This window comes from Solenopsis invicta, chromosome 6, assembly GCF_016802725.1.
Source record: "Solenopsis invicta isolate M01_SB chromosome 6, UNIL_Sinv_3.0, whole genome shotgun sequence".
NCBI lineage: Eukaryota > Metazoa > Arthropoda > Insecta > Hymenoptera > Formicidae > Solenopsis > Solenopsis invicta.
This window is the reverse complement of record NC_052669.1, coordinates 25,393,952-25,418,120: the sequence shown is the minus strand read 5'-3', so window position 1 is coordinate 25,418,120 and position 24,169 is coordinate 25,393,952. Positions and strand designations below refer to the sequence as shown.

General features: G+C 42.1%; 1 protein-coding gene across 3 annotated transcripts in view; it reads left to right on the top strand.

Moving 5' to 3' along the window:
- The window catches only part of LOC105200480 (acetylcholine receptor subunit alpha-like 1), a 141,885-nt gene extending 117,876 nt beyond the window's left edge, over nucleotides 1–24,009 (top strand). For all 3 annotated transcript variants that reach the window (XM_026134354.2, XM_039450640.1, XM_039450639.1), the window contains one exon: nucleotides 3,717–24,009. In XM_026134354.2, the coding sequence (XP_025990139.1) occupies nucleotides 3,717–3,923 (207 nt within the window). In that variant the 3' untranslated portion in view covers nucleotides 3,924–24,009. The remainder of the gene's footprint in view (nucleotides 1–3,716) is intronic.
- The last annotated feature ends 160 nt before the right edge of the window (nucleotides 24,010–24,169 follow it).

The following is a 24,169-nucleotide window of genomic DNA, read 5'->3' as shown; positions in this document are numbered from 1 at the left end:
GTACACTCCAGAGATTTAGAAATCTCCTTCGTAAAATCGAAGAAGCGTCAACTCCGCCGGGTCTCGACGATAGACATAATCCGTAGCAGCAGCCATGAAATAACGGCGCTGAAGATATTGAAGGAGGCTGAGGTTAAACAAAACGGAGAATTCTCTTTTTTGGTTGTGTCTTTTCACACTTTATTTCACTCGCATTCATCATACGGTTCCTTCAAGCGTGCAATAAAAATGAGATATCTTTACATTCATATTGACCAACGCGTAGCTCGCTTTGTAGAATAAAACGCATTTGAAATGTTTGGAATGAAAGCGCCGATGGAATATACGGTTCGCGATTTATAGAGTGTCTCGAAATGGTTGGAAAGTGGCCTCGTAACATTTTTCTTGTAAAGTTTGTTATCAATTTTTTTTTCTTTGTGGAAATGTCGAATAGCGTTGTCATTCTTTTATACTTTTCAAATATGAATAGCTGCAATATGTCTATGGCAGTCTTAAATTAAAAATTTATTTCAGATTTTCAACGAGAGAATTAATTATTTATTATATAATTTTTTTTTTGAAATATTTCTTTTTAAAGCCTGAAAAAAAACCTAGTATTTTTTCATTAGAGAACCATCAACATTTCGACATTCTCTCCAATAAAAATACCGAACTTTACGAGAAATGATTTTGTGTTCAGTTTCCACAAGTTTCGGGACACGCGCTGTTCGTCGTGTCGTTTACCCAAATTAGAAGTTCGTGGTCCCGGATATGGCTTGATTTCCGGATACGTAGTTTGCCAAGACAGACCTTCGGATATCCGGTGCTGCGGTAAACCAAGCTCAATGAAGCTTCACTTAAAATCATTCTCGATATCGCGCGTGTAGCTTATATGTGAATAAAGTATACGCCAGAGAATACATTGCGGCAGAGTATAGCGTTCATTGCCAAATGTGCTCGTTTTGCGAAATATATACGTTTACGAGCATACGCATAGCGTAGAACGCCTAGAAAATGTTATTTTGCAATATTAAATTTCGACATGGAAGAAGCTTAATTATACCTAACCCGCCAAAATCCATTTCAGCGTTGCGTAGGAAAATTCGTTTCTCATTTTATTTGATCTTATCCCACTTTACAAGTCCGCTTTAGTAACCATATGAAATTTCTCGCAAAGTGTAAACATAATTTTGTGTGTATCACGTTTCTTTTATTACAAAGTAACTCACATTATATTCTGGAAAATATTTCTCTTATCCATTCAGTACAACTATACGTTGCAATAGAGCTATGCAATGTATGTTATTTTATGCTTTATGTATATAAAATAACGCGCATAGATGTCTAAAGTAAATTATATACCATGCATATAACAACGTATACATTATATATACATATATCTCTAAGTATATAAATATACATATGTACAGCATGCATTTGCATATATATATATATATATATATATATATATATATATATATGTATACATATTGTATATGTATATGCATATATGCAGGGGCGAAGGATGATGCAGCAGCCAATCCCATTGTTGTAGCCAAGTTTTGGCTCGATATGATAGAACTACATAATGCCGTTCCATGTTGCTGTGTGAAATTGAATAAGATTGTAAGAAAAATCGAGATGATCCTTTATACGGATAAAGTAGAATACGTATGGTATGTATCGATACCGTTACATTTTGCAGAGTCCTGAATAATCTGGTCGCGACTAAGAAAAAGTGTTGAAAAATATTTACACGTTAAATGTTATTGTACACCCGCAAAGATTGGCATTAAGAGGGTATTCTACTTTGGAGCTTGAAAAAATGACCTAATTTCAAAAATTTTTTTATACGAAACTGCTGCGTATTCTGTACTTTCATACATGTACTTGTACATATTTATTAAATATCCACAAATCCTGGTTAAATGTTTATTAGTTTTTATGTTACGTAAATTTAAAAACTTACTTTTCAAGTTGGCTGACACGATTTCTCGAAAAGTATTATAGATATCTACTTCAGCTTTTGCGTATACGTGTAAAATATATGTCTGTTTATGAACTAGGATACATGACAAATATTATAAATTGTTAAAATAGTACGGTTTTTAAGAAACGAGTATCAACTTTTCAACAAAATCGATTGAATTTAACATGTATGAAAAAAATAGTTAATTTAAAAATATCGTAATAATTTTAGTTCATGCGATAAATAAATGTGCATTCTATATTCGCAAAAGTTAAAATCAATAGCTTCAGCAGTTTATAAAAACTAGCAGTCTTCTTTAAAAAACATTTCGAAAAATAGGCAAACTTTATCACGTTACAGACTAGAATATTCTCTCAATAATTATATTTTTTATCAAATATTAATTTATACCAATTAATTTCATATTATCTTTTCTAACGAACAATGTATATACATCTAAATTGTAATTAAGGGTTTAGCATTAACATTTCATCGTCGTTAATTATATTCCATCGCCCAGAAGCGTAGTTATTCTCTCACGCTTGTGGTTTGCTCAATATCAGAGGTTAAGCGGATGCTGAAGCGAGATCACGCGCTAAAAGTGCTCTCAGGGCAAGCGATGTTTCCCCGTCAGGTCTCGCAACGAGCAGAAAGGGAAAGAAATACGAGGGGAGGAAATGGTGATAGAAGTGGGTAGCGAGTTCTATATAACGGCATAGTGCATTGTCCTCATGGAAGTATCATAAAAGTATTGGGTGACTGTTTTATCGTCTCCGGCTCCCCTCTTGTCGCAGTGGGAATCTAAGGAAGTCAATACATCCTCTTAGCGCGCGGGATCGATCGTCTCTTCCCGCCTCCGTGTTCCCGGATTCGCGCGCGAGGTGTTCCAGCGGATCACGCGTGACAGAAACGCATCTTTATAGCATCGTATACAAACGTGCCGTAAGTCGGGTAACAGATACGTCCAAGTTGTTGATCCTAAACCTCGCGCGAGGAACTTTCGCGATCCAGAGGATCTCTTTGTTTTTTATGAGATCCATACGCGAAACTTTTGTGCCACAGGCGTTTCTTTTGATGCGTGCCATAGATAAATCTAAGTCATCGGATCGGAGGCGAAAGTGCACGATTTGATTCTCGCATCGAGGCAAAATCAAGATAAATAGTTGAATAGTCTACAGTTAAAACATTTCAGAGCAAGGGTCGTAAAAGAATATGTTTTCTCATTACGACTTAACGTGTCGACTCGTTACGTTGGGAGATAACTAACTATAGAGTAAAAAATTTTGTTTGTGCTCAATTCAACACATTTCACGGTCTCAAACGGTTCACCAAAATTTTAGTATTAATTTAACACAAGACAAATATGTTAGAAGGTAACACAAAGAAAATATAACAACGACACAATTTGGAAACAAATTATGATAGCACATTTCTTCAGTAAAGTAAACAATAATATGTTGACACGTACATTTTATTTAATTTAGGATTCATGCTTCAAAACTGTATTATTATTACAATATTATGTTATTTGTTTGTTTGCTGTAAATTGTGTTATTTTAAGAAATGTTTTGATTATTTATTTAATACAAAATATATTCAGGTAACACAATCACGTTATGTTAGATTAACATTCGATTATGTTAATACAATTAACATTTTGTTAATACAATTTTAAGAAGAATTGTTTTTAACACAAATACAAAATGTTTCTTAAGTTTCTTAATGGTATACATTCGCGACGCACGTTTTCTTCTGTGATTGTTCCCAGGTGGAAGAGGACTGGAAGTATGTCGCGATGGTGCTCGACCGAATCTTCCTTTGGATTTTCACGCTGACCTGCGTACTCGGAACGGCGTTTATTATCTGCCAGGCGCCGGCCTTGTACGATTACTCGTTGCCAATCGATATCAAATACAGCAAGATTTATAAGAAGAAGCTAATGCTGAGGATGGGCATGGGCCCCGAGGAGGACTAGTCGACGATCCCGCGCGGCCCGGTGCCGCGTCCACAACGGCGGTCGAACGATCGGTGGCGTCGTCGACGACGTCGTTGCCATTGCTATCGTCGTTGTCGCCGTCGCCGTCTTCACTGTCGTCGCCGTTGTTGTCGCCGCCGTCGCCGTCGCCGCCGGCGTCGCCGCCGCCGCCGCCGCCGCCGCTGCCGTCGCCATCGTCATCGCCACCGCTGCCGTCGCCGCCGCCGCCGCCGTCGCCGCCGCCGCCGCCGCCGCTGCCGCCGTTATCATCGTCGTTGCCGTTGTCGTCGTCGCTGTCATTGCCGTTTCCCGCGGCCGCCCATCATCGAAACTGCCGATTTTCGCGTCGACATGGAAGAGGAACTCTCTCTCGATCGCCGGTGTCAAAGGTACGCGGTTCCGGATGGCTCCAAAGATGGACATGCAAGTGAGGGGGAATGCGATGAGACGAGCGGGTCACGAGTGGCCCTTCTGGGATAAATCCGCGGAAGCGGGATTACCATTTCCCCTCCTCAAAGAGGGCGGATCGGTTGAACTTTAGTCCGATACTACCCTTCGGGATGGAGATAAGGGCGTGCGACTGCATGATACACGAGAGTAAGCGAGCTTTCGTGGCAGAATGAAATAGCGAGATAGAGCGTACATCCATACGCGTATGTCTATACGTGTGCAGGAGAGACAGAGCGAAACGGAGCGTGAAAGGGTGCGAGAGGGAGGGAGAGAAAGGGGATGACAGAACAAACGAGTGAGGTAGAACGAGAGGTTGAACGAGAGAGAGAGAGAGAGAGAGAGAGAGAGAGGTGAAAAAGTGCCAAATACGCGAAAAAACACGCGCATCGTATTTTTGTAAATCTGGTTTCATACGTAAGGCTAGAGTCGTGCGGCGAGACGTCGAACTGCCCGAACTGCCGATTTTATATAAGAAGACGTTTACAGCGCGAGGAGAATGCGTTACACGCCGAGGTACACATGCATTAACACTATACATACGAATACATTGCACACGTTTGGCATAATACATATTACCTACATATACATATTACCTACACATACCAGCACCAACGTCAGCTCTCGTACACGGCGTATATTTGTATATTTACCACGTGTTTTGGAGGAAGATACGCGTGTCCATTTTTTCGGTACATCGCGGGGCATGGCACGAGAGACGTTTTTCACGCGCGTATTCGTGTTGACATGGCAAAGGGGAATCTTTTTAAGGGAATCTGAACAAGTCCCCATTTCTTCTCGTCAGGTTTCTGCTATCAGGATTTTTATTGATCCAAACCTAATCCGTTTCTCAAAATTATTTAAATATTCGTTAGACGAAATAACTAAAAATTTGAAATTTGCCGATCTATCGATCGATTCTTCGTCGAATCGTTGGTTTTTCTCTCGCCAAGGTAACGATCGCCATTCGGACGTACCACCAATATCGACGCGAGAATGATCCGACATTCGAGCAATTTACGCGAGCGGCCAATCATCGAAGCAAATTATCCAGTTGATCGATTATTCCGACGTATCGAGTGGCTCGGACAGCATTCAAGCGCCTGACGAGAGCGGCACGACTACCGGGAATAATTGATTGGCAAAATAATTTGCGCGAAGCGTCCACTTACCAGCTTGTCCCATAATTAATGCCATTGATTAATGCCGATCTACGGACAGATTATGTTTCTGGACGCTCTCACCTTTGCCGTGTAACGCGCGTGATCCAAAAATCGCGGATAAGGAGTTTGAGGAAGAGGCGGTGGCAAGTCAGAAGAGAATCGCGCGAGGAATAAACGTAAATATCGAGCAACAACCTTGCGAACAACTGCCAATTTTAGATGCGGTCGCTGTCTAATCTATTTAATCGTCTTGTAAGGAAAATGATTGTGAGGTAAGTGATATACGGTGAGATGAAAAGATAAGGTGATGAATGGACGGGACGGTTTATAACGATAGCGGTATGCCGAGCATGCCGGAAAGAGGTTTTAGACACGAGCCAGCTCGCCCCACGTGCCGAAACATTCGATCGAATAATTTTGTTGCTCTTTCGCGAATTTTCTTTATTCTTGTTCTGAGAAAAAGAACTTGCTTTGTATATTTTTTTTATTTATTTATCATATATCCACAAGACAAATTTCGTAATCTCGTAATTTGTAATCTCGTTAAAAAATTAGATTACATGACGATGACTCACGAAATATATTGAATAATCACACCGTGAATAAATAATCGCGATAATCCACCCGCAGATCAACTCGAGATGCAACTCGATTTGCGAATACGATATTTGTTTCGGATATTGAAGATTCTCCTGTTAACAAATGTCTGTAATGATCGTTATCGGAAGATAACAATTATTATTTTAACCGAACAATCGACAATTATTAATTTGCATTTGCTAAAACCAATCGACGCAGTCCAATAAACATTATTAATTATTAATCATTGAAAAAGCGGCGGGTTTCTCAAAAAGACGATACGAATTATAACGTTCGCGCGCACGTGTAACGCCGTTTATTAATTATCCCCGCGTGAGCATTCATCGTCATAAAAACGGAGAGAGTTCCATTTTAGTCGTATATTATGAAGCACGAGGAGCTGTGCGAAGCTGGCTCGTCCGGAGCCACGAACGTCAGTCGCGGGATCGTAATTCACCATTAATCTCTTCTTCGGCTTCCTCTCCTCGATCGCAGCTGCATCATCGATCGCGGCGCTGCCTCTAAATTCTTCTTTTTGCTGCGTGTACACCCGCGGATCAATACCGCGTTCTCGCGAAAAGACGAGAGGAAGGAAGAGAGAAAGAGGAAACACATCCAGACGAGAGATGAGAGACGCAAGAAGGCTTTCGACGCGTATGTGCAAGTGTATGTACGTTTTGTGTGCGTGTGTGTGCGTATGTATGTTTTTTGTATGCGTGCGTATATGCGCTCACATCGTCGCGATCGGTCGACGTAGCCTCGTCGAGAGCGTTTCGACGTCTCTCACGGTGAGAGTGAAACTGGGTGGCGAGAGGGTAGAAAGAGAGTGTTAACAGGAGCCAAAATGACGCGGCGGGAAACGCGAAACACGAGACGGATACACCTACCCGCCGCGCGCCGTCGGGCGGGAATAAGAACGCGAGCAGAAGTTAAGGATGACACGTTTTCGGATAGTTTTTCCGTCGGAGACGAGAGAGGGAAAAGAAGCGAAGAGGCTTCGGGAGGTCGGCCGCGGAGCGGAGCGGTGACGGAGGGGTTGACGAGAGAACGGGGATGAGGAGAGACACAGGACGTAATTAGAGCCGCTGGAGATTAAACACTCACGAGCGACCGCGCACACAACGTACACGCGGTACACACGTACACGCCTACGCACGCGCTTGATACAAATTCCATAGGTACACGAAAGGACGCACTCTGTCTATACATGTATACACGCAAATATACATACATACATACAACATACATACATACATAGATACGTACGTAAAAACGTACGTACGTACGTACGTACGTACACATTGTTTATACGCCGATGAGAAACGAGTGGAGAGGAGGCGAGGACCGAAAGGGGGGCGGTAGGGCGCTCTCGCCTGGTCCTCGCCGGCGATATAATAATCAATTTATTTGCTCACGTAAAAGGTAACGGTATAATATATTTCATATATGTGCATAATAGGTGTAGAAAAAATTAATTACACTAATTAATTGTACAATCCGTGAGAGAGAAGAAAGTGGCAGATAAGAGAAAGAACGGGGGACGGACATTTCGCTCGCCGGGCCGCGTGAAGGGTGGCGGGCAGTGCTCTGTTGATGATGTTTGTGACAGGTGGAACATGAGGTTTGGTGTTGCCGTCGCGTATACGGATCACCAGATAGGAGATCAAGATACACGTGTCCTAGTGCGTGATCGTGAAGGGGGGGTGGGGGGAGGAAGTAACGCGAGTCGATCGAAGGAGCCGGATTATAGCGTGCTGGGACTCTCCCGTGATAGCGAGAGGACAGCTCGCGAGGACGGGGCAAAGTGACGAAGTGGAGGGGGGAGGAAAAGCGAAGGACCAGGAAACGGGGGTGGCACGATAAGGAGATGAGAGAAAGTGCGAGGGCTCCCGATAATCATCGCGTCAGTTCTTACCGATCGCCGAGGGGATTGACTTTGCCCAACGTGGAAGCGATAGCCAAGCTGCCTCGGCAATTAATTAACGGAGCGACATGGGACGAGGACAACCGTCGACGAGGTGGACGAAACACGGCCGCGTTGTACCAAGGAAGAAAGAACGGATGGAATGAGGCGAGGAGAGAAGAGAGTGGCACGATGAACAATGGCGGGTGAGTCGACAAAGCGGCCGTAAAATCGCCGATATCCGCGGCATTCTCGTGAACGGTTAATCGCGAGCGGGACAAGTAACGTGTCATCGAGAGCGTGTCGTTGACGGGGAGATCGGGACAAACCGCGTGGCGACTGATTTTCGATGACGACAGTTTAACTCCGGCTGACGATCGTAGGAACTAATTTTCGGGTAAAACGAGCGTAATTGATCGTTCGATCTGCTCTCGTCCAATTTGTACATTTCGTTTTGCAAGCGTTAGATCGATCGACTGAGATCAATAATGGAATATACGTAATTTCTAAACCCTTTTAAACCCTCTCTTCGTAATAATTGCAAAAAGAGACCGGTTCAGTTTTTGTACTAAACGACTGTCAACATAAAGATATTAAAGAGATAATCCATCGCAAGGGGATGAAATTGTGAGTTCACCCTTCTATCCTTTCAATTACTTTTGACGTCATGGATAAGAAAATTCTTATCCAAACGTCGCTCTTTCTTTTTCGTGGAAACGATAAAAAATTGAGTTGTGGCACAGATCGTTATTATCTGTATTTCTTTCGTCTCTGCTATGTATTATATAACAAATGCTTTTCCCCGCCAGATAAAATTTTCCCATCTCTCCTTCTCGATTTCGCTTCTCTCAATTTCCCTTCCCCCAAATTCGATCAGTTCACACGATAACCATCAAATCGGCGAATTTATCTTGGCAGCCGGGTATTTTAGGGTAATTTCGCGTCAGTGTCGCACTGATTTGTTATGAATGCATGAACGCGCGAAATGAATCGCAGGGTAGGGGAAGGCATTACGGGCACCCTACCTCCACGTTACACATTACATCAAAACCGCGTTTGCCACACGAGCGACGCAAAGCTCATTTTCGCGGCGACCTGTGTCATCGAAAATTGGTCGAAGTGAGAAAGGGTTCGAAAATAGTGACGCGCGCGGATGAAAGGGGCAGAGGGAAAGAGAGAGAGAGAGAGAAAGGCAAACGCAGAACGATCTGATTCCCCGTCTGCGGCCGCGGTTAATCGATACTGCGTGGCTAGAACACAAGCCGATAAAGCGCGCGCCAACGACCGTTACGATAATAAATAAATATCGATTATCGCACGATATATATGTATATATAGGGAGATAAGGGGCAGCATGAGATGCCTCGAGTCTCATCCTTTACGGCTCGCAGCCCGCCGCCATTCTCTCGAGCGATAACCGTAACCAACAGTATATAATAATTGATGCACTTGTAATGATCGACTTTCTCGACGAGACGGAGAGGAAGAAAAAGAAGAAAGAAACGGATGATAATAGCGACAATGGTAGCGACGACGACGAGGTATATATATATATATATATTGTTAGTTAGAGCTCGTAATCGGTGATAATTGATCGTAACGCGTACGATGATACAGCGACGAGTGTACATAGAAGCGAGAAGAAGAGCGTGAACGTTGCTGAACCCCAAAATCCGCGATTGCGAGAGTCGCGCATTGAATCAAGTCCGCAGATCGATCGCGTCGCCTCAACTTAATACAATAGCGCGATCGGCCGGAGATTCCAAGTATCCGGCGATCGGGCAAAATTATTATTACTGTAGATTCTTGTTGTAAGAGGAGAAGAGAGCGAGCCAGAATCTTGGCGCAAGATTCGTAAGCGGATAGATATTTACGATAATTGTAAGTATTATTGAAAGGTATAATGAGAACGCCGAGCATTTCAGTCCACTTTGAGCTAGCTCTCCTCGATGACTCGGAAAGCTCGGACTGTTATAAAGTTATATAAAAGTTGTGTAACTGAAGTCTATATAGACCGGAATCGAACTTTGGAATTGAGTTGACATTCACACAGTTAAATCGTTAATGTTGCATTAAATTACTCGATTGTTGTACATTGTTGCGCAATTTGCAACACAATGTTGTGTCGGCGATGTCAAAGGAGCGACATTCAAATATCAACAGTGAGCGGTTATTTCATTTGAAACATTATCTTGCACAATTATTGCACAGAGACATTTCCTCATTTTGTTATTTGTCGGATCCTAGATCGCGCTACGGGAATCGTGTACAGTTACATAAAAGCTATATAACTCGATCGGTGGAATCCTATAAATATTAAATAAACGCTATCCATCGCACATCGTCGTTGCCTCATAGTCAACGGAACACGTATATGACGTGTCGGAAGAGTGGAGCGCCCTTTCGTCCCTTCCACGAGATCTCATCACTCCGTAAATGTTGCCAGAAAGCCCCAATCACGCGTCTTCCTGTAATCGAACTACTCTCTCTATACTCCCGCGTTAAGAAAAAATAAGTAAAGAAAGATTCGCGTGCGGAAATGAGACAATTTTTTCTCGATAATTCCCACGTTCGAAGAAGATTTGACGAAAAGCTTTATCTGTAAATTAAAGCGCGCATCGCTTCTGCGAACGACTTTCTTTCAGCATTTTTGGTGATTATTTGTTTCTTTTTGTTTGACTATTGTCATATCTTTATATATTCTTATTTCACACGGACTTTAATGTATTATAGAATCTCAATTTTTAGCATTTTTGTTTTACTGCAGCTTTGGCAAAATTGCAAAAAGGACTGCGATATCCAAATTTTCAACGGCATTCAAGTTTCAAGAAAATCAAATGTGTTCTGCATTGTAAGCACGAATGTGCCGCAATTAACAAAAATGTGATCAACACAATTATATTGCAAAACAATGTCATCGACGAGAGCCGTTATCTATCAAGTCGGGGGAGAATCGGGTCGCGAGATAATTGCAATTGCCCTTCCCCCGTCCCCTTGAAATCAGCGATTTCCGTTTTTATTTGTCGTTGGCCGCTACCTCTGTCATTTTACACGTTCCGCGCGTCCGAGATAGTTTCATTACACTCGCCCTGGCAGGAACGTAGCTCCACCGGTGTAATTGAATTTTTCAGTCACCTCAGCCTTTGGCAGAAACGTGATTCATTAGTAGTGCAAACGGCGATGGAAAATTAGGACGCGAGTGCAAAGTAAACGAACGAACGGATGGACAGACGGACGAACGAACGAACGAACGGACGGACGGACGAACGAAGGACGTGAGCACGTGTGGATTAGGTAAGTAAGTTTTGATTTCGTGCTCCGCGACTGACCGAAATTTCAGAGATCACGTTTTGCGTGGATTTTCTCTCGCGTTATTTCCTCTGCTACTTTTTTTCGGTTTATTCTCGCTGTTTTGCTCATGTAATGGGCGTGAAAGCTCGCGGTCTCAATTAGCATTATTATTTTAATAATCCAACTTTATTGCGAGGAAAGAGTTTTGTATGAAATGTAGAAATGAAATTCGTCGGTAGTATGTTATGTAATTTAGTGCGATTGATACCGTTTTTCGTATTTGATTGTTTATCGAGTATCGCGTCGCTAATTACAACAATTGAAATTTTGAGTAATTGCCGATTAAAGAGAGTGTCACACTACACGTGAATTTATAAATCGAGAATAAGATTAGCAGAAACATTTCTGGCCAGATTATTTCGATTAGTTATTGATTAATCCCGAATTAAGATCGTTATCATTTCCATATTTATATTTTTATCTTTGGTCATACGTTCTCTTTATAGTTTGCGAAATCGCCGTGCATCGGCCCGGATCTTTACAAATGTGATGCAGTTTGGACATGCTCCAAAGTCTCTCCCGTTCTTGCATCTCTAGATTTACACATCTAGCGTGGAGTCACGTCGTCTCGCGTCCGCAGGATCAATGAAGAACACGAGGACACGTATGAGCATGGCAACACTCGTAGTTGTCTTTGATCGTTTAGGAAATTGCATCGCAAATTTCATTTTCGCAATGCTCGAGAGTATTACGTACGTGTACAGAGTTTGCCGCATACGCTGTCTGCGTATGCAATATATAAACGGATAAAGAAGATAAGTCGATAGCTTTGCGAAATTTTGTTTGCCTCTGATTTTTCACTTTCCGTTGTATTTTACATCGACTACTTTGCAATACATTGGACTACTAAAAACAGTGTCGTTTGTTTGAATTGTCGGTCGCAATTGACGGTCGAATTGTAAATTGAGTAATTAATGGTCGAATTATAAGCGATACAAGCTCGAGAGTTTCTCCGACGAATCAAGTTTCCGGAACGCGCGAGTTCCGAATAACAAGGTCCTATTCTTCGCTTACTTCGCTTACTGGTAAAAGTTTACTTCAACTCAATTATACCGGAATATTTAATTGTTGAGAATTAAGGGATTGAAAATGGGGTCCAATTAAGTTTCCGCTGAGGACGAGTACTCACAATTACTGAGGAATCTAGTAACCAAGACAATGGCACTTGAGGTATCAACCGTCAGATTTGATGCTGTCCACTTTTGATACACACACTGAAAAAAAATTTTGTTGCGTTAATAGGAATTCTGTTAGATTCAACCGGTATGTCCGTTCCAAAATGGACGAATCAGAAATCTTGTAGAAATTACCAAATTATAGTAAAAAACGTTCTGATTATAATAACCAGAAATTTCGCTTAGTTTCACCAGAAACATTCAATTATATAAGTTTCGTTAAATAATCGGATAATTTTTCTCAATGCATACAAGTAGCTGATTGTGATAACGTAAGAACAGGCTATGAAGCGATTGAAGGCGAAATTTCTTTCGATAAGAGATATTTAGGAGAGAGGGGGGGGACAAAAGAGAAGTCATCTATCAATCTAAAATTAAGAAGGACGGAACTTTGCAGCACTCTGTACACGTGCTGACGCGATACGGTAGCTTGATATTATTTAACAGACGGATCATGTGCAGCGTTAAATTGCGCTATGATCATCAACGCGTGCATTCAGAGGAGACAACAGTTGAATAGCAATTGAATCGCTATCGAATCTGATTCGTCGAATCTAGGGGTACATGTCAATAACATTCAATTGCCGTGCGATCGTTCTCGCCGTTGAATGCATCCATCATTGAGCTTTAACGTCGGTGTGCTTAACGAACTTACAAACGTCATATATCCGCTCATATATTCCAAGTGAACGGAGGAGAGACGAGGAGAAGGTGCAGAAATAATAGGCGATCGCGTATTGCTATATAGCAAGAAAACCGTCTTCCTACCTTGAAACTTTTTATTTTCTCGTGCAGTCCTCGTGCATCCGCGAACGGTCGGATTGCATTATTATAGCGTACTGTACCACGTATACACGTAAAACTATAATAGAGATTGTACAAACTCGTGTATATATTTACGCGCAAGGAGCATGGAGTAGGTCGTTAAGTAGCTTAGTAAATCATAAGGAATATATATACTTCGCGTAAGTAATATTTTAGGTAGACGTCTCTTTGGATTGTGGCCCACTTGCACATATGGAGGACATCTGCTGTCGAAACTCGCGAGACACTCGCGTGCAGTTATTTAATCATCGATTTGACAGTCTGATTTTTTTTTTTTTTTTTTTTTTTATAGTCCGTTTGAAACGTAATCGGCGGAATAAAAACTCATTTTCGTTACTGGTGCATTTGACAGAACATTTTTCAACAAGATTTGGCTAGTTAAACGATTTGCGGGCTTAAACAGTCTGGCATAATTTTAATAATTACTATAAAATCAATCGGTAGTGATTTATGAAAAAGCGGACAATTAGCCAGAGTGGATATTCGACGCTAGCAAAATCGTAATAATCTTTCAGTCAGTAATAGCCGTAAATTTGGTATACCAATATTTGCTGCAATAACAATTTGCGTGTGCTATGCGAAATGTTGCAATTAATTCTAGATATTTCGTCACATTACAGGCATAATATGCTGTGCGTGACGTGTCGAACCTGGTTTCGAAAGCTAATCGATTTAAACGAAATATTACCTCGGAAAATTGTTTGGTAATATTTCTCGCTCTTTTGCATTCGATGGAAAAAACACGAAAACAAAATTTGCTTTAAACTTGTAATGCGGCAGTGAATTTTCATATTATTATTATTAATGATTATAAACTATTTAATATATATGATCTTTTAAATTGAATTTTTACATACACAATTGTCAATGATAAATTTAATCGATCACGTAGCTACGGTCAAACTATCTTGCAAGTTAAAGATGTCCTCTCTGAGATAATTATGTATTAAAGAAATTGTTAAGAAAATGTGGGTCACAGTCACAAAACGCTCAATGAAACAAACACTTATTATCAGAAGCTCAAAGAGTACCGCGAAGCATTCTTGTCTGGCCGATCTCGGGGTGATCTGAGAAAAGTGTGGAACGGAAGAAAGGGTTTGTCATAATAGAGATTGGCGTTTTGCCTTTGCTCGGTGAGAACATTATTTAGCATTAATACTTTACATCGTATTGAAGATTTCCGTGATATTTTTCGAGTCGAGAAAAAAGTTGAAAAGGAAAGAAGAAAAACAGGATATCGAAAAGCTCGAGCAATTCAGACAAATTTATAATAATGAACGAAACGAAGAATTGTATGCAATCATGTGTATATGAAAATTTTCCATTTTTATCACTACAATATTTCTACCTTGTTTTGTATCACTAAATGGCGCGTTTGTTCATAACTTTGTGTTGCCGTTCGGTAAATCGATAGTGTATAGCTTATTTAATTTTCTACCGTCGAGCACAGCACGTTGTAATTAGAAATACTTTTGATTCGATTAAAGCTCTCTTTAAAGTAACGAGCTGCATTCTTTTTTCAATATTTTTTTTGATACAACTTATTAAATCAAATGACAAAACTTATTAACATATTAGTTAAGAAAAGAAAATGATGTTGCTTAATTACTTTGACAACATCTTATGATATTGTGGTAGTTCTCTTTTACTTCTTCATCAAACTTCATTATCAAATTTATATAATATAATTAAAGAGAATTAATTGACAAATGATGCAAACTTTTTTGTATAGTTTGAAAATCTCTAAAAATTTTGTGTACATACTCATAACTATTTTTCTCCTTTTCGTCCCGCCGCCAATGCAATTTTTTAAGGGAAGTAAACGATAATCTAATCATATTGCACAATCAAACATTAGAATTACGTCGCGATTTGATGAAGTGTCCACGATTTATACGAATAAATATTCATAAATTGTTTATGAGCTTTCTCGAAAAAAAGTTTAGAATCTAGAACATAAAAATAAGGGAGGCATTAACACGTTTATGTGGATATAGCCGAATTTTTTACGGCGTTCGCAAAGTCGAAAAATCCGAGCTTCTTTCCGGATTCGCAAATTTGTTTCGTGACACGCGAACAAATCCGCGTTGCTCACACAAGTTTCCTCTTCCGGCACGAGATTATATCGTGACTGGCTAAATATAATAAAGTGGACAAAATGTTGCCGAGGTCAACGGTACATGCAGTAATTACATCGTGTAAGTTTTTGTGAATGTTTTGTAGAACTGTAAGCATTGCGAGGCATTTTTGCACGAGGGAGGAATGCGCCATTAAAACGGAGAGAGAAATTTTACTCTAGGATATAAGAATAAGAAACAATTTCAATTAACGGAGGAAGATAAATATTTGTACATAAACACCATTATATAAATGTTTTTGTTTTAAGGATTCGCACGTACGTTTCACAATGAAAGGTCGCCCTTCGTATTCTCCTTAATAATTTTATTCGAATAGGAAAGAATGAATCTTTTATATCTATTAATATGTAAAGTGTAACGATCGCTACGTTATCCTTAGAGACACCATAAACATTTGTATTTATTGAACTTTAGCAGTCGTATATGTGAAGAGCGAAGAAGTTAATTTGCGGTAAACGTAATGTCGCGGCGAGTCATTCTTCGCTCGTTCCTCGCAAGGACGTCTTCGAATTAAGATCAAGCGTCTTTACAGGTCGTTCTCGCGCAATCTTACGCGACAAGCGTTTTTGAAACCGCAAACGTAGCTCTAGAGCGCTCGAGAACGTAGGTCATTAACGAGGCGAGGCGTCGATCAAGGCGGACACTTAGTAGAGAATTACTATCGCATGTCTTCCTGTAAGTACCCTTCGACTTTATGAGACTCTTTGTGCGCGTTCGCGCCAATTACCTTCCGAAGAATTGTATCCTTCGCGGCGGCAAAGTTGTACGGTGGATCGCCGGGGGAAGTAGGAGAGACGGCGGAGAAAGCGTCAACGATGAAAGGCTGACAAAGTGATTCTTCTTTCATCGCTTTGTCGCGAGAAAAGCCTTTTTGCATAATTCCCGTTTGCCTCGCTCTTGCCTCGCTGATGTGGCCCTCTCACAGCTGCGTTCGATCGCGACACCGAGAGCGAATGCACAGTCGAATAACTTTCGGTGACAAGAATAATGAACAGTGCACCGATAGTACCGGTTGTGATCCAAACCTGGTTGGCGAAACGAGTTTCCGGCAAGTCGAGAGAAATAAGTGGATTGGATTACTTCCCTCGGAGACCATCGATGCGGATCGCGCTGCGAACGTAATCCGGAAGATCTTCATCTGGTATTCCGAAAATGAGTTGGCAAGAAACAAAAGAAAGAAAAATGGCATATTTATCTGATATATTTGATTCGCTCGTTTCTTGTTTAAGAGAAGATCGGAGATTAAAACCGCCGCGCGCCGTGCATGACTGCTCAACGTGACCGCTTTCCCATTGGATGATGAAGAGCTCCATTAAGCGCGAACGTAGTAGTTTTGATGTTGGTTCAGCTTGAAAGACATATTTACTTACTGGTTGATTTACTTATGCTTCCACGAAACTTCGAATGGAGCTGTGCTCCGCGTTGCAAGTAAATAAATTACCTATCCCGCGTCACATGGAGAAGACGAAACATAATATTCCGTTGAAGCAAAGGCTACTTAATGCAGTCACAACAATTTAAGGCAATTAACTCTTTCTCAGAGAAAATAACGAGGCCAAAGAGCACAACGGAAACTGGATTTACTTTAATTCAAGTAGAACTTTCATCCGGGGATTAAATTTAAGCAGTCCGGGTATAATCAGCTTGAAGAGGAGAGGAGCAAACACGGTTCAGGAACACTGAGCAGGAAGTGGATTCTCCGTCCACTAAAGGCTCGTTCTTCTCTCTCACTGTTCCCCTCGCCCATTCGTCGAAACGTTCGCTCGACAAACAAAGGGCGAGAGGAGAGCAGCAAAATTCGCGAGACAAACGGCCCCGCTTCTTCTTCTTCTTCTTCTTCTTCTTCTTCTTCTTCTACTTCTTCCGTATCGTCGTCGCGCAACGCGCCTCGTCGAGAGACACGCAGGTGCGATTTCGCGCCTCTCTGTTTTAGCCAGATGGTACACCGCTCTAGAGATAATTGAAGTAAATTCGACCAAACTGCACAGACTGCCGAGGGAGTAAACGACCCTCTTTCTTTTATACCGCCGATCAGGGGCGCCCGCGAGGAGAGCCGAGAACTGTAATCCGATGCTAACAGTTACAGCGAGTATTTCGACCAAGACACCAACTGCCTACATCTCGATATCATCACCCGCCCGCGACGGAGCTTCATCAAAGATCAGTACGCCTGTCTCGATCTTCTCCCTCGAGACCTCTTACGCGTTTCTTCAGGAGCGGAAGATAGTCGAGGATGCAAAAATGTTTCTCTGTGCGAAACGATGCGCTTTGTCATAATACGCTGTTTACTCTTGTCATTACACGAATATTTTCTCCTCGGCGAGCGGAGCTTTCGCCGGTCGTCAAAGACGGAGCTTTTTCGTCAAAGATGTTCCATGGCTGCTCGACTACGTTATTCAGCGATCAGAAAACATTTTTGACGCGAGCAAAGCGGAAGAAATTGGAAGTGCCGAGTCGCTGTTTACGTATGTCGCGGGCATACGTTTTCCTCGACCTGGGAACGTGCGTCGACGTACATCGCGTGTGTAAATAAATAAAATGTTCGTCCTGGCGTGAAAACGGATGCAGCTCGCAGCCGAGCGCAGATTCGCGGAATTGAATTACAATCGGCTCGGGGCGCAGCCGCTCCGACGACGTTGCGCCGGAGTCATCAGAGCCGCGAGCGAAAAGACAAGAGGTTTTTCTCTTCGATCCTCTCCCTTTTTTTTCCAGCCACACGAAAATACATCTAAGCAATATGCTTTTCCCTTCCCCCTTCCCCCACCCGCCGTGAACGCGAGAACATTGTTAGTGACGTCGCTACTATTGTCGGTATAGTGATAACCGCTGTCTTTGTAATATGACTGTCATTGTTACACGCTGTTACTGTTATCCATTGTCGTCGCGTCACCGGCTTTCGACGCGTCGACCGACGACGGAGCCTCGAGCGTGTCCAAAGAGCGGACGTGAACGCGCGCCGGTCCTCTCGTTGTCGGCATTTCACGACTCGCTGATTTTGGTCGCACGCAAACGTCACTGAGACTTGCAAAATTCAAGAGCGGCCATAAGCCGCGGAAACGGTTCGCCGAACGCGCGGACGCTTTTTAGATCACGGGATGGTTTGACCATGACCAATTTGCGGTCGGGCGTGCACGTCCGACGAATTCCAGTCGTTACTGCAGCAACCGCGGGAGCGTACGCGCGTTAAGCGTACACCTCTCACGCGCTTCCGGCGTTAATTATTGACATTTTGTTTAACGCAATAAATGCATCGAAACGATTTAATGAACCGCCAGAGCCAAAAGTGGATGGCGAACGATTTTGCGCGTTGTTTTTAGTAATGCGGATTAAAAGCTGAATGAAAATGGCCGATCTTGAATATATTTACGGATGAGTACGATTCATCGTGGACGATGCATCCCTAGATGCGATTGTTCAAACAACGGAAGGGCCGAGCGTTCCTTCACACTTTCGAAAAGTGTTAGTTATATATACTTTGTATGTGCGCGCGATCAATCGTCGGAACTTGGTCGGCGATTGGGATGTCGCGCATGACGAGAACGATCGATGGCGAGTCGATGGGGATTCGATAGGATGCTGCGCGGATGTGTCGAAGCGCGCGATGGGGAATAAGGATTAACGCGTAATCGAGAGACAGCGAAGGGCGAAGGGCGATGAGCGAGGCGCGCCCATCTTGTAGTTGCCGAGTGGACATTTCCGGGGGGGACTCTCCAAGTCCCTTCGCGCGATCAAACGGATTTAATCGAAATCTTTGCTCAACGTTGTGTATGTGTTACTTAACGCTAAAACAAAGTTACTCTCTACAGTCGAAGGATTAAACTGCAAACTCGGCTGTGCGATCGTCGACGAGGGATGAACGTTTAATCGCACCGACCCCGCGTGTGCGCCAGAGCCGAGAGAGACATTGTTATCATTTTATCGGACCGACGTACGCCGGTTCGTTTGTAAATTACACGCGACGTAGTGTTTGTACCATCGGATGCGACGAGACCGTAAAGTCCGAGTGCTGGATGGATATTAGACAATTAAACGTAAAAATAGCGATATCTCGACGCGTTAATGATTGTAATAAGTGAATTATATAAGAGTAAAAACACGAAAATACCGTAACTATAAGAATAATAAACGCATAGTAATAATAGTGATAAATAGCAAATAATAATAATAATAATAATAATAATAATAATAATAATAATAACAATAATAATAAAAATAACGAGATAATTATAATAAAAAGTAACAATGACGTTGAACAACAATATTAATAATGATTCTTACCCCTAGAGTGCTAATTAAACTCAAGATAAGAAAAAGTATTACGGCATACTGTTAATAATTATCGTAAATGACTATTAGTAAAGGAAGAGGAACTCATGTAAAACTGATAGTATTGTTAAGACAATCAGACTTTTATTGCTCCGGCCACCAAGCAGGGCCATCCATGAATATTTGTTGCCGAATTCGCCGTTCGGCGGCGAACGTTGAGGAGAACACGGGAAAATATATCGATCCCCTACCCCCCTTTTTTACGAGTTCCCGTAAGGTAGAAAGGAGATACGGAAGCGGGAGATGCGGAAACGAATGAAATGAGAGCAAGTGGAAGAGGACGAGACAGGCCGGACCTTGGACGCAGCCTCCTCCCCTGCACTCACCCACGCCATTCATTCCTCGTTCGCGATGGAGGAGCGAACGCGAGAAGGGACACGCGCGAGGTAGAACCGGAAGTGGAAGGAACGCGGAGGAGCAAACGAGGATTCGGCACGCGAGTGCGTCGAGGGTGTGCCGCCATTTTTGTACGCCTCACATTTTCTACGATTAAACGAAACGCGCGAAAGAAGCAAGAGACTATAAAAAGAAGTGATTTTAAGGAAACGCGCGGAGAAGGGTGTCGTCGCCGTTGTGATTTTTGCGGCGGGTCTCGCGGCGCCGGTGATTTTTTTTTCTTTCTCGCCTTAGCCGGGACTCCCCGGGGGATGATTGGCGACACGCTGCCGCGCTTCTCAGTTTTTTGTGGCCCGTTCCTGCCAGCGCGTTTCGTTTTCCATGCGGAAGGGTCGAAAGGACGCGGAAATGTGTCCGTGCATATTTTGCATCGCATGAATACACACGTGTACACACACACACACACACACACACACACACACACACACACACACACACACACTCACATATGCACACGCCCATATGCACAGAGAGTATCGCGCGCTTTTCTCCTCGTCGATAAAGTGCAATTTCTCGAATCGTTTCTCGGATAGAACAACCGGAAGGAAAGGGCGAATCAAAAAAACCCCTTAATTGATTTCGAGTAAATTTTATTCTACAAGTGTACCAATCTGAGAGTTAATGAAAAACATTTAACGAGACAAATTGAAGCTGTCAACGTTAAATGAAGTAGAATATTTGTTGATGAAAGAACCGAACGTGTGTAATCGAGGGAAAGCGTGCGATTTCCGATACGCGCACACGCATATATGCAAGAATCGATACGGAACCTTCAAAGGGTCATACGCACACCAAATATAAGTTAGAAATGATAAAGTCGATATTTTTCAGCGGGAATAGCTGGCGAAATCGAGGATGCTTCCAGCGAGAGATAGAGATGGCGAGCATCGACGTTTCCTAATGAATCATCGCCATCCCCTAAGATATATGTGTCGCCATCCTTACGTGTATCCATACGCGATGGAACGGAAGGTAGGCGATTTTATCGGAGATGACGTTCATTTGCGAATTATCGAGCCATTCTTGTTCGGTCGCATCACGTCGTTTCTCTTTCTCGTATGGAGAATAGATTTCACGGCCGACGTGAAACCGGCGTGATGGACCAGAGAGATTTCTTTTTTTTTTTTCGGCTCGCCGATCGTCGATCGTTTAGTATTTTTACGACACAGACGCGCATAGATATTCTGATTCACTCTGTACGTATGCGTATTCATATACACATAATATATATATTATATATATATAGCGAAAAAGGAAGAGAAATCCTCCTTCGTCGCATAGAGGGACTTCTGAAAGCAAAAGTAAGCGGAGAGGAAAGAACGGCGCGCTCTTCTTTTTTAGTAGAATCGATACCGATAATAGGTCCATCTCGATCGGTGGACCGACGACACGAGATTCCGTGCAATTTCGTCGTAATTTCGTCCGCGAACCTCGCCGGCGGGAGTAAACGCGATTTCTTCGTAGCTAGCGATGGTCTCGGACCAACGCTTGCTTCGAACGCAACGAGTCGTCGTTGCGCATCGGGTAATCGTCACGAGAAATACATCGATGATTAGGAATTACCAAGTCACGTTCGAGATCACGAAACAAGCGTCAAGAATTTTCTTCAGTCCTAGGTACGAAAATTTCCATCGATCCATTTCCTTTATCGCGTCCCGACACGTACCAACGTGTTTCCAACGGTATAAAGATATGCCGTCACTTCTTTCGGACAGACGAAAAAGTTTAATTCTATTAATGCACATATCTCGCCTCACACTAGCTGTAACATAGATATTACAGTCGCATTTTCGTTTACGTGTCGCTACGCAGACGCATTACCGTAGTATAACGTAAGTGAAGGGGAGCGTTTCACCTTTTTTTCTTTTACACTTAACAATAGATATAATTTAAGAACGAGAAAGTTGACGGTGAGTAATACGCAAACTTCTTTTGAAAATGAGCAGGACTTGATAATCCGTTATTCCGTTGGTGCATCTCGCGTGCAAAGGTGTTGGTAGCACCATCGCTAGAAGGAGGCCAGTTTTAAACTCCCCTTCGGGCCCTAGCTTCCGACCGAAACTCCGAAACGCGTTCCCGTTCTCCTTTCCTCTCTGCGTTCCGCGTTCCTTCTCACCCGTTTCCCCAGTTCTTTCTTTTTTTCCCCTTTTTCTTTTTGGCGATCTCGACAAGCGAATCGCGCCGCTCGGGAGGCACGACTACGACGTTACGTTAATTAGGTATCGAGATAACGAGCGTAAAGGGGATTAAAGATAAAACACAGGATAAAGAACGCATGATATATACGTACATAGCACGTACACATAGGAGTGTGCAACACGCGTGCACTGCTCGTACACTTTATTACACACACACACACACACGCACACACAGAGAGAGAGACACGCGGCCATACACACGCGTAAAGTGTAATACACGAAGAATAAGGAAGAAAAAAAAAGTAATATACGAGCGTTTTGTTATATCCGTAATACGTAGGCGAACGTGTGTTAATAAGAGAGTAAACGTATCGAATCTACAGTTAAATGTTTACGATAAAATTACGGGTAATTAAGAAATTCTAGATTTTTTCTAACTAATCGAATCGTACGGCGGACTCGTGCCAATCCTCTAGATTTACGACCTAAAACGAGATATACAAATGGAGATGGAGCTGTTATCCTATATATATTAAGTCGGCTTGAAATATATTTCATTACATGTATTTATCGGACGAGTGTCACGTTCTACGTGCGTGCGTGAGTGAGAGTGAACCGTGCATGCGATGCGTGGGGATTTGCGTGCGTATGCATGTTTGCGGTTGGCGTATGTCAAAAGCGATGTCGAACGAGAAAGGTACGAGACGCCGAAGCGAAGAGATACGCGAGGGAATAATTTTTTAGGTAAGAAATGTGTATGCGCCGTGGGAAACACGCGACAGTGGCAAGAGCAGCGAAAGAAACCGTCAGGCAATTACGTTACGCGTCTCTCATTTGCCTCGTTTATTTCGCAGCTCGCGTCGGTCGGCCGCGTGTTTGATAACGACGAAATTGATTTTGGCATAGATGTGAAATTTTTATCTTGTTTGTAGGACAATAAATGCTTTCGCAATTTTAACGAGCGAGCATACATGACGAGGAAATGTAACCGAAGGATTACGAACTGCGAGGATATTACACAAGTTCTATATACTATTATTTACGTCGTATCTTTTTCGAGTTTAGCTATAAAAATTATCTTCGAAATGCTAAATGAATTTCCAGACAAAATTTCATACGTAATAGATTATTTGTGTCATCGTTGTCTCAAGTAATCTCTCTTACGTTGAAAAGAAGATAGATCGATCGGTTGAATCGCAAAGCGGTACGAGAGTCACTAATACTTTGCTGAAAACTGCTTTTCCGCTGTTTATCTATTACGTTTCATTCGATATTTTCGCGCTGTCAATATTTGCACATTAATAATTCTTATATTATTTCGCAGTCGTGGAAAATTGGCAATCAATCCATAGTGGGAACGTTTGTGTTTTATTCATGAGATCATTGAAAATGTATGTGATCACGTGCAACAGGAATGGTAATTCTACATGTGCGTTAAATTTAGGAAATTTGCAATTGTGATAAATCGGCATTTAAATGACGAAATACCGATGGTAAAGAGCGCACCAACTTTTAAAACGGTTATTTTGATGCGTTATTAAACGCGATAAGCGGAAATGCAAAAGCACGAAATTTATCGAATTGATTTTTGCTGGAGATTAATTACAAAAGTTATTAAAAACAAAAAATAAATAAATACAGGTAATACAGTATTTTTCCTTGCTTTTCCTATTAGTTAAATATGATAATTGGAAGATTGAAAGATTTTGAAGTTTATCACTCGGTGATAATCATAATGTGATACACTTCATATATTTGAGAAATGTGATAAGTCGGAGTGTTGTGTATAGATTACTAGATTACAA